At 39.2% G+C, this 11,022-nt stretch overlaps 1 protein-coding gene across 4 annotated transcripts; it reads right to left on the reverse strand.

Moving 5' to 3' along the window:
* Positions 1 to 506: 506 nt before the first annotated feature.
* Positions 507 to 8,743, reverse strand: dapk3 (death-associated protein kinase 3). Of its 4 annotated transcripts, none has more exons than XM_008275792.1 (9): positions 8,681 to 8,743; positions 7,794 to 7,923; positions 5,448 to 5,808; positions 4,737 to 4,866; positions 4,508 to 4,556; positions 4,392 to 4,418; positions 4,132 to 4,284; positions 3,846 to 3,891; positions 507 to 2,504 (listed from the first exon to the last, which is right to left on the reverse strand). In XM_008275792.1, exons 2-9 carry the CDS (start codon positions 7,853 to 7,855, stop codon positions 1,968 to 1,970), a joined length of 1,365 nt encoding a protein of 454 aa, XP_008274014.1. In that variant the 5' UTR covers positions 7,856 to 7,923; positions 8,681 to 8,743; the 3' UTR covers positions 507 to 1,967. The 4 variants fall into 4 exon arrangements, with proteins under 4 accessions (XP_008274014.1, XP_008274015.1, XP_008274013.1 ...); XM_008275793.1 differs by having other exon boundaries at positions 7,794 to 7,899; positions 8,681 to 8,734; XM_008275791.1 differs by having other exon boundaries at positions 7,794 to 7,902; positions 8,681 to 8,723.
* Between the last annotated feature and the right edge of the window lie 2,279 nt (positions 8,744 to 11,022).

Below are 11,022 nucleotides of genomic sequence, written 5' to 3' on the forward strand. Positions count from 1 at the left end.
TATTTATTGTTATTTATGATTGCCATAATTAATATACAATAAAACCATTTAAAAACATTGTTTTACTTTTTTCTTTATGTAAATAGGATTTTTTTTAATTTTATCTCATTTTCAATGGAAACTTAAAATGGGTTCATCTTATTTCTATTTATTTTCTGCATTTTCTTTTAACTGATACTTTTATTAGATTTTGCTAAGAAAACCGTTGTCACATTTAAATTTAACATTATATTTTAACTGTAGCATTGCTACTGTTATTAAAATATCTGAATACTTATTCATTGCAATACTGTAGCAGCAAACATAAGATTTATGAGACAAATGTTCAGATTCTTCTTGATCTTTTTGCTCTTTCGATGATTCATGTTGACAGATTTTTGAATTGTATTTTAGTGAACCACCACCAGAGGGAATCCTTGGGACCATTTCTGTTGAAAGCAATGCACAGTACTGAGCTGAAAATATTCTGTCATCTAAGTCATATAGACACAGTAACAACACGTAACTTTTCTCAGTGATAACTTTATGTTTATTTGTAACAAGCCCGGACTGTTCATTTCAACAGCGCTTTCTTACACCATAAGACAGGTTAAAATATATTTTTGAACATTGCTATAATCATTTAAGTGCAAAGGAGTACATTTCTCTACTGAAAAATACTACAGACTCTACAGTACGCTTTCTATGCTATACATAGGGAATGTGTTGGCTGGATGTGAAACTTATCAATGGAATGTTGAAAGTGTGCAGAGATGGTCTGAACGCAAACATCGACAGAGCTACAGCATACAGAGAACGTTTCCATGCACACTATTTGGTTTCCAAGGCTGCTGTGCAAAAGTTGTGGCATTTTAAGACATTGAGCAATATCAGTGTGATCGAAATGATAATGACAAATCAGTGCTCATGGAAGCAGTAAGGTCGATCAGTTTACAGGCACTGGAAAGACAAGTTTATACATTCTCAAATCTATCATTGCGCTACTTTACAAAATCATAAATTCAGACTAATTTCTTGCTATTTTCTTGGATATTTCCTGTAAAAAAACAAAACAACAATAACATGTAACTTGATACTAATCATAGGTAAAATAGTCAGAGAGTGCTCAGATGATACACTTCAGTCAGTTCCAAATGCTAAGCTAGAGCTAACTTAAGAGCATAGCAGATACGCTAAACAATTCAGTATATGTACTTTTTACAACTAATCAAGAATTAAAACAAATTAAACAGTCTCATATGTTTCTCTGTTTTACCTGTAATTAGTATTAAAATCTAAATGTTTGTATCCAGGAAACATTCAAGAAATATATTATCCAAATAACAGACATGTAAAATAAATCGTTATTGTAAAATGTTCTTTTTCTGTGCCGAGTTAGTGCTTCCTGCATTGTTTAGAGTTGACAATGCAAGAATTTTATTGTCAGCTGAACTCAAACCTAAAATGCATGTCAACACATAAATAAATTCCCCTGGAATGCCTCACAAATCCCTATAATACGGCGTATTTTGCGAAACTTTCTCACATTACTGGCCAGCAACCTGAGGCAGGACAAATGAGCAGACATTTATGGCTTTTTAAGCACTAGGAAATTAAGATTTGTTTTAGAAATGATAACCAGACAAAAAAATAAATTGACAGTATATCTATCTGCAAAAGAAGCCTACATATTTAGCAATTACAGCTGAATTACAGTATACAAAATTGCTAATATTATAAATTAAATTATAAAACACAGGAATGAGCCATTTCATGGGGGAATGTCTTCAGCATGTTGCCTCTCTGCTTCTCGCTCCTTCTCTCAAGCATGACATAAAAATAGTGGAACGTTTTTTCTGATGGGCAGCAGCAGCATAGCTTATGATGACAACTGACCCACTCAAACTCCACTGCGCAGCACACAGATGGAGAAGACGGGCAGGAGGATACTTGAGAATGAAAATGTCATTTCTGGACCTCGGCTGAGCTCAGGGCATGCTGCTAGAGCTGAGGTCGTCCCTCTCCACCGATATGGACTTGACCAGCTCCTCCACCCAGCGGACCTCAGAGGCCACCTGCTCAGCCAGAGCCTCGTAGCGATTTTCCAGGCGCCCAAATTTGCGCTTCAGGATGTTAGCAGCCTGCATGGTGAGCCGAGCGTCGTCCTGGCACCTCTTGCGCTGGGCCTGCGTGCGCTGCAGCTCTTGGCGGATGTGGCTCAGGTCGCTGGAGATGCTCTGGTTCTCCTCCTTGTACCAACCCTCCTTCTCCTCGTATATGGACAGCAGCGCTGCAACATCATCCCGGCAAGAGCGCTGATTGCGCTCCAGCTCCTTCAGGCCTTCCTCTGCTGCTGCGATCTCTTCGAGCACCTGGGAGAAGCGCTCGAAGTTGACGTAGGTGTTGTTGGGAGGCATGCTGGAGTGAGACTTGATGGTGTACTCCTTCAGACGAGTGGTCTTCAGGCGCCGGCGCTCAGGCTTGTGGTCTCTGTCCTCCTGGCGCACGTTACGCCTCTTAATAACCTGGAGAGGGAAAAATGTAAGGTAAAGGTCTTAACTAAGAATGGTAATTTGATGAACAATGACAAGGATGCTAACACTTCAGATGATCTCTGTTAAAGAGAGACTGGACTTTTTTTTTTTTTTTTACATAAAAGAAAAAAAAAAAAAAACAAAAAAAAAAAAAACAAAACAAAAAAAAAAGAAAAAAAAAAAAAAAAAAAAACAACTTCCAACAAGAATTCCCGGTTTTTTTTTGGAAAGGAATTGTGAAGACATTTCACAGATAAGCAATAAATTTATAAACACAACTGTGACTCTGTTTCTACATGATCTCAAACATACTGGATCGGTAGCATTTTGCCAATAAGAGCTGATATGTCAGCTCCATTTGACATACAAATTAGAGAGGAGAACCCATGAAAGGTGAATGACTCAAGCTTTTGGACACAAATAGTCACTTCTCAAAGCAAAACTTCTCAGTTTACTTTAGTAACAGGTAAACTATTTCAAAGTTTTAGAGCAAAGACAGCAAACACTTTGTATATTGTCATATGCCCTTATATTGGCCATCTGATGCAAGACACTTTACATTACTATATGAGCACAACCAGGCAGCCAATGGACGGAGGCCAGCTCATAAGTAATGTTCTCCCTGCTGCAGCACTTTAAACTTCATCTCCATCAGCAGTACATCAGCCAAAGTATAATGAATTACATGTAATAACACATTCACAAAGACATAAAAGCATGAACTCATTTCTCAGCACTTTAAGAAACTTAATTTAATTTTAATTTCTTAACCCTCTGAACTAAGCAAAGTTTCTGGGTGTTTTTTTTTTTTTTTTACTCCTGTCAGATTTTTCCTGACTGTGGGCTGATTTTTACTGTAATATAAAGTCCTGCACTTCTATAGAAATAGCAAGAAAGAGAGAAAACTCAAAAATATCGTCTGTGCAGTATAACAAAGTTGCATTACCAAAAATCAAGAAAAAGAGAAAATTGTTTATTTTGGGAGAATTTTTAAAATGAGAGAGTACAGTGATTCTGATGAAAAAATTTGATGTTTAGATTTATTTAAGTTTTCCAGTGGAACAGTACTTTTAATAGCTCAAGCACGATGGGAAAGCTGAATATTCAAGGATTCTTTCTATTTTCACAGTTCTGACTGGCAAAGGTGTCATTTTTGTAGTTTTTTTAAAAGATAACATTCCTTTCAAACTCGCTGGCAGGTTTTGGGGTTCAGATGGTTAATATTTATCAAGACCTCAGCAGCGAAGCACCTCACCTAAATAATTATTTGACTGTGAAAATTATGCTATACTGTGTAACTAAAAAAACACAAATTCTGGTTAAAATACCAACCTTAATCCAAGGGTGCTCAAGACTGTCATCAATGGTCATTCTTTTCCTGCAAAAAAGCAGAAATTATTAATTTTTAAGACCTTTAATGTTTCCAACCCAAGATTTCTCTACTTTTATAATTATAAACATTTATTTATATGGGACATTTAAAAAGAAAGTGAAAGAGATGCTCTACAAATGACAACAACATTTATTATCAGTTCCTCCCCCACTAAAAGGGACTTTTTTCAACTTCAAAAGAACAAAAATGTATAAGATTGGACAAAAGATATGAAGATGTTATTACTTTGGATCCTTGACCAACAGACGGCGTATGAAGTCTTTAGCCAGCTCACTGGTGTTGCTGAAATACTCCTCATCAAAGTCGTAGTTGACAGCAGATATGTTGGTCAGAGTCTCCTGCTTGGTCTCGCCCAGAAATGGTGAAGCACCACTCAGCCTAGCACAGACAGAAACTTTGCTTTAGACCACACACGGTGAGAAGGCGTGAAGTGAGCTCTGTTTGTACTAATGTCAACGGGCATCTTGATGTGAAACATTACTCACAGAATGTATGTGATTACTCCAATGCTCCTGCAGAGAAGAAAAGATAAATTAGAACTGTCAGGTGGGTTTGTATACAGCTTCAGAGAGGGGGGAAAAAAAGCATGATGACATCTTACCACATATCCGCCTCTAGCCCAAGTGGCTCATAGTTGACTATTTCTGGAGCTGTAAAGCACAGAGGAATGAACACTTTAATTTCAACCAGATGTGATCTGAAGCAAACATTACAACGTTAACCCAAAGGCCTGCGTGGACACTTTCTGGCAAAGCATCTGACTGCAAGTTGTGAATGTGGAACATTTTAGGCAAAGAGAAATGAATGTTTATGAGATCACATGCTCTCACCGACAAACTCTGGTGTTCCAAAGATGTTCTTGAACTCGTTTCCTGCTTTAATCTGATGAGCTATCCCAAAATCGATCAGCTTGATCCTGGGGTTGGGGACGTTCTTGTCCAGCAGCATGATATTCTCAGGCTGCAAGATAAAACAAAATGACTATACATTACTGGGGGGAAGGGCAGAAGGTTTTGTATTAATATGCATATGAAATAAATGCAACTTAGGGGTTGTTAATTAGATACATAATACCTCATTTGCATGTTTAAATAATACCAATTATTACTTGCAATAAAAAGTTTAAAATGCTACCCTATCCACCTGTAGTGTCTCCCCTTAATTAAATATGAACCTTAAGGCAAAACAGTGCAGATGCCCTTTAGCCAATGCCATTCCTCTGGTCACCATAACAACATTGTATATTAAGTATGAGTAACTGTCTTTTGTCTACCTTGTAGCCACTATTTGACCTCAAAATAATTCACAATTTTGATGTTAGAGATTTTGCCCCAAATATCCTTTTTGTATCTTTCCCCCCACATGCACCACAGCAGTCTTGTGTGTTGGCTTTGTTTTATGCTACTGATGGAAAACAACTCCAAACACAGAAGTGCCAAATACTTGCAGAATTACATAAGCGTCTGCTAACAACTAAACTGAATTTCTCACTAGCATGCGATCTACCACGGCTGGCCCACGTTCCCCCACAGACCGCTGACCTTGAGGTCGAAGTGAGCAATGCGTTTCGAGTGGAGATACTGAACGCCATCCAGGATCTGCTTGAGAAACTGCGTGGCCTCCTCCTCAGTCAGAGATTCCTTCTCGGCCAAGAAGTCAAACAGTTCCCCTCCGGACACCAGCTCCAGGATCAGGATCACGTCGGTCTTGTTTTCAAAGATGTCGTGCAGGGTGATGATGTTGCTGTGCTGGATCTCCCGCAGGATGTTGACCTCGCGCTCAATCTCTTCACGGCTCACCCCCCGCCGGCTGGACGACAGCCGCCGCTTCTTGATGAACTTGGCTGCGTACTCAATGCTGGTGCTTTTCTCCTTACATTTACGGACAATGGCAAACTGTCCGCTGCAGAAAGAAAAGTCCAGAGTGACATTTAATAAACAGTAGAGTTTTTTTTGGCTCAGGATGAGCCCTTGGGTGCAACAGCTATACTTGACAGTCCACATACAATAAAGGCAGTAAGCCTGTGTTACTTTATTTGACAGAGAGCTATGCCTTTCGCTGTTATTTCTGGCCATTTGATAAATAAACATGTCAATAGTGCTTGAGTGAATGAAACATAAATTAACAAATCAGATTTTTTTTTGTTTTTAATTCTTATCAATTCTTATCATTTTGATGTTGCCTAAAACCTCTACGGGTGCACGAAAAATTAACATAACCATGCTTGTTTCTTTACATTTTTTTTCCTGCCTCAAGTTATAATAATGACTGAATCCTTGACTGCTGGTTAGAGTGCATGAGCTAAATCTATATACCGGTCTATAACTTGTGATGAGGAGTGATCATTATTCTAATGCTGACTAGTGAATGATTCCCAACATTTTTGGCCTGTGCCCACGTCTACCTTGAGGCCACAAGTAGGCATGTAATTTAATCAACGAGATTACCACCTTTAACATATTTTAAGAAGTCTGAAGAGGTGCAAATATCAGTTAATTCACAATAGGACTGTGAATACTCCAATAGGCAAATAAAATATCTTAACACAAATACCTAATTTCCTTTACACAAGCAAAAAAAAAAACTGCTTCACTTTAAGAACATTTCAACTGGTTTCCACAGAAATCCGCTTGTTTGAAGAATGACACTTGAGCATTGTTTATATTAGAAAAATACTGGAAACATGTTGACGTAAACCAGAAAAAAGTGAAATATTCTCACTACACTGGGGGAAAGTTTTTACTTGTTTTAGGAAACTTAAAGGACTCAAGTTGTATTAATACAAGACTTAGTAACAATTACATTTTGTGGGTATTGTGTGAGCCCAATGAGAGGGATCTGATCCCAGCTGGGAAACACTGCACTAAGTGCTGGATTACATAAGAATAATAACCAACAGAATAGCTCGAGAGGTTAGTTATCTGAGTAGAAGTTAGAAGCTTAATAAGTGACTGAAGCTGCTAAAAGTAAAACAGTGTGTGGTCAAGACGAAACCAAATGTATTACTCAAATTATAGATAATGGAAATTAATGTTGTGTTATTACAAAATAGCCAAACAGCAATCAGTAGAACATGGTTTTAAACAAAAGGCAAAGCATATAAAAGATTACTGACACCAACAAAAAGGCCATTCTGCAGGTATGACAACAGCATTTCACAGTGCATGACTCAACAGGGAATTTCATTTGCACCCATTTAAAGTCTGAATACCTTTCTCAGCAAACACACACAGAGTGTCCTCTGCTTTAGAGACGCTACACCACAGCAGAGGTGGAAAGGCACATTGAGGAGCAGTGATGTCATGCTTTTGCTGCATTACTGCAGGAAAAAATAGCTAAGGTAGAAAGTTGGGGTTTAATCTTTAGAAATTTGATGACTCATTCACAAACTATCCAGCAAAGCATAAAAGGATATAAAATGATATTTAATAGGTTGCTGACACATATTAAATATTTTGGCCTTGTTCAGATCTCAGGTTTTGAAAAGACTGCAGCTCATACCTGGCTTTAAAATGCGTCTCAAGTAATCGTGTGTTATCTGCTTACGCAAGCGGTCTGTTTTTAATTTATGGAAAATTACAAGCACTCGTAATCATAAAATCATCGCTTGTACTCAGTTATGCAGCTTAAAAAAGGAACTGCTACAGATACCTGCACACGCTACTTTAAAGAGATACCATATATATGTGATAAATGAACACTCTGTGACAACACTACACTTACACAACAGTGTCAGTGAGCGTTTTGGGTGCATTGTATTCTGTCCTACAGAAACTGGGACACCTCAGACACATGTGAGGGTGAAGTTCTAACAGCGCTGACTACAGTAGAGGCATCAGCTGGATGCTATCGGACACAATGTGCTTTGGTAAATAAGGAGAACATACCTGCCCAGCTCCTCTCCCATCTCATAATACAACTCAACATCCTCTTGTCTGAAGCCAGCCATGGTGTGCCGCCTCGAACGATGATGGGATGATGCCTTGAGTTTACCTGCTATGAAAACGAAAACATTAACTACAGAAAGAGGAGAACAGACAAGACAGGAAAAAACACAATGACATATTAGTGTAGCCTGTGACATGAGTCGGGGTTCTAAGCCACTATTACAGTTTTCTCCCCACATCACAGCTCACCTCCAGTACCTGGTCCTCTATCCTCCTTATTTGGCCAAAGTCAACACAACTTTAACTTTCAGACTGCTGATGTCAGACCTCTGCATTCCAGTCCTACTTACATCATCTCCTGCCCTGGAACAGCTCTCAGACTCAATTAAAGGGACTGGGCTTTAGCTAACCTTCCAACTATTTCACCTTGAAAACGTAGTTAATGTGACTGAACTATAAACACAGTAAAGTAAAGATGTAGAAAAACAGCCAGCTGACAACACACCGGGGACAACCTAAACGGGTGCTGAATAGCGACTCTGCCGCTTATGTTACAAGCAGGCAGCAGACATTTTCCCGTGGACTATCATTACTAAAACAGTATGAAGAACTGGCTCGTTGCCACAGACACAAAAGGAGACTCGTGTCACAGTTCCAGCCTATTAATTTTAAGGATTTTCAACATATTTAAAGGAAGAAATCAACGGAGCGACGGAGGGAAGACAGCTAGCTTAGCTGGTTGACTAGCTAACGTTAACGTAGCGAATAAACACCGGCTTTCCCTGTTTCTGACAGGAGCAAACACACTAAACATAAAGTGAAATACTGAAATCAAAGTAAACATGTTTCCACATAAATGTAAAGATATTACTACAACGGATACTTACAGTCCGGTTGGCTACGAGTGCTGCATTCCTCTCCAGTAGTTGTGTATGAATTCGCAGACTGAGCACCGTCAAGCTAATGGCGGCTCCACACAGTGCTTCTGGATTGGTATTTCAAAATAAAAGGTCTTGCAGACGTTTGACAACTCAATGTCAAATGCAGTTTTATGGTATTTATTTTGCTGCACATTCATTCGGTAAAGCATTGCACGAGTTATTGATTTTTCAGTTAATCAATTATTAATTAAATTGTTGACGCCTAATCACTTATTCTTCAAAAGAAGAAACAAGTATAAATTCTCTGAATTCAGCTTCTTAAAGTTGAAAATTATAGTGTGACAGTACACTAAATATATTTGGAAAAAGAAAGACATTCGGCATCTTGGGCTTTGAAAAACATCAATTTCTCCTATTGATTTCTCCATCGATTTCAGAGTTTTTAGTACAACTGCTGTAGTCACAAATTTTTACATTTCAAGTGGTTCTGTAATACACACTTATAATGTAAGGATGTGCACGGATACATTATCAATTCCTCACCAGAAGCAGTCGTTTATGATGTTTTTACCTCCACAGCTATAAGTAGGTGACTATTCTGTCACCTAATCTAAAGTCTTCCTGTTTATTCTGTGATGAGCTGAAGAATCCAATGCCTACCTGTTTGGATGCACGTAGATATGACATCTATTTTCAAAATTGTTGGCAGTCAGTATCAGCCAGCCAAATAACGACAATTATTTCACATTATGTATCAATATTGTAGTAAGACTAACTGAGTTTTCGTTATAATTAATAATCTGTAGTTTACTCTCACAGTACAAACATTTGACTTCTTTTTCCGAACAGCAAAGAAAACTTTTATTATGAAGTTCATAATGGTTTAAGTTCCAGTGTCAATGTTTAGCTTGATGCAGGTAAAAATCTGGCAGAAGGACGACATATGGAATGACATCATGCAGTGAATCAAGCCGCTGCAGTACGTCAATGGAGAACAAGATCGAGCATGCAACTGCAAAGATTACAGAGAGACTAGGATCAAGCCATCACACGAGAAGTATCACTGGATAGAAGGAGGACGCTCAGAGATAACTTGTGCGTCGACCTGTTGTTTCTCATATAGGATGCAGGCCAAATAAAACAGATTTTGGATATTCATTATTTGCAAACTAAATTGTGATCCCAGAGACAAAAACTCACAAGAAAATGTATGTCCAAGCTTGAAGAAGGCATTCAGATTGTTTGCCTCCTCCACCGTCACAGTTCATTTCTTTAGCCTCAGGTAAAATTGGGTAGGAAAAGAAGCATTCTCTTATCTTTAGTGCTTTTTGTGACTGAACATGTACTAGTAGCACCACAGCAGATAGATCACCACTTGAATCATGAAGCTGATGTCTTTGAGTGTATAAACTTTATCCTCACATCCTTTTCATCCTTTTCAGTGGTAAATCCTAACCAGCACTTGCCATCAAACACACAGGCTGCATTGTCGTGTTCTCTCTATTAAGTTTTTTGCACTTTCTGCAACACCTCTGTTGGATTTTACCCAGTACGGAGGCGCAGAGGAGGGATGGTCACCGCTACTCACCGTGGGCCGAACCAGTACCACGACAACTCCACCGGGCCCCAGAGCTCCCACGGTGCCTCTCAGGAAGAAGCCAGCTACCTGAAACAGCACAACCACAACCTGGGCCTTCGAGTGAAGGAGCTCATCGCCAAGAACAAGCAGCACTTCTACAAGGTGCTGAGCACCAAAGCGAGGATCGGCCGGCTGGAGGAGCTCCTGCAGGTAAAAGAAAAAGAGCTACAGGACGAACGCCAACAGAGGAAGCTGGAGCAAGAAACAACAGAAATCCAGGAAAAGAATGAAAAACTGGAACAAGAAAGAAACAAATGGAGGAGGAAAATAAAGGACTCCAGGACAAGAACAAAGAACTGAAGCAAGCAAAGATGGAAATGGAGGTGAGCAATGAGAACCTAAAGAATGAGAACAAAGATCTGAAGCAGCAGAGAGCAGAACTAGAAGACAGAAACAAAGAGCTGCACGAAAACAAGACCAAACTGCAGCATGAAATACAAGAAGTGGAGGTGAAACACAATGTTGAGGAACGAAGCAAGAAAAAGAAGAAAAAGGCGGGTTGCTGGAGCTGGTTGTTCAGGAAGTCATGACGAGGAGGAGGCTCTTGAGCTTCTTCTGAATCATCCCTTTCTCACCCTTCAACTCCCCCTTTACGCCCTCCTTCAACTCCCCCTCCATCATCACCTCTCTGCCTTTACCTCCCCCATCCATCTATCCTCCATCTCAACCTTTCCATCCTCCCTCTGTCATCCAACGAAACCTTTCCTCC

Source organism: Stegastes partitus, unplaced genomic scaffold, assembly GCF_000690725.1.
Source record: "Stegastes partitus isolate 25-593 unplaced genomic scaffold, Stegastes_partitus-1.0.2 Scaffold59, whole genome shotgun sequence".
NCBI classification, from domain to species: domain Eukaryota; kingdom Metazoa; phylum Chordata; class Actinopteri; family Pomacentridae; genus Stegastes; species Stegastes partitus.

What these genes read in the sequence shown, in the direction of transcription:
- dapk3 (XM_008275790.1), bottom strand. Translation starts at nt 7,990, where the DNA reads ATGTCACAGGCTACACTAATATGTCATTGTGTTTTTTCCTGTCTTGTC. An exon ending in GGAGTAATCACATACATTCT is followed by an intron (nt 4,285 to 4,391) that starts GTGAGTAATGTT and finishes TGTCTGTGCTAG; the next exon opens with GCTGAGTGGTGCTTCACCAT. An exon ending in CTGTTGGTCAAGGATCCAAA is followed by an intron (nt 3,892 to 4,131) that starts GTAATAACATCT and finishes GCTTTTTTGCAG; the next exon opens with GAAAAGAATGACCATTGATG.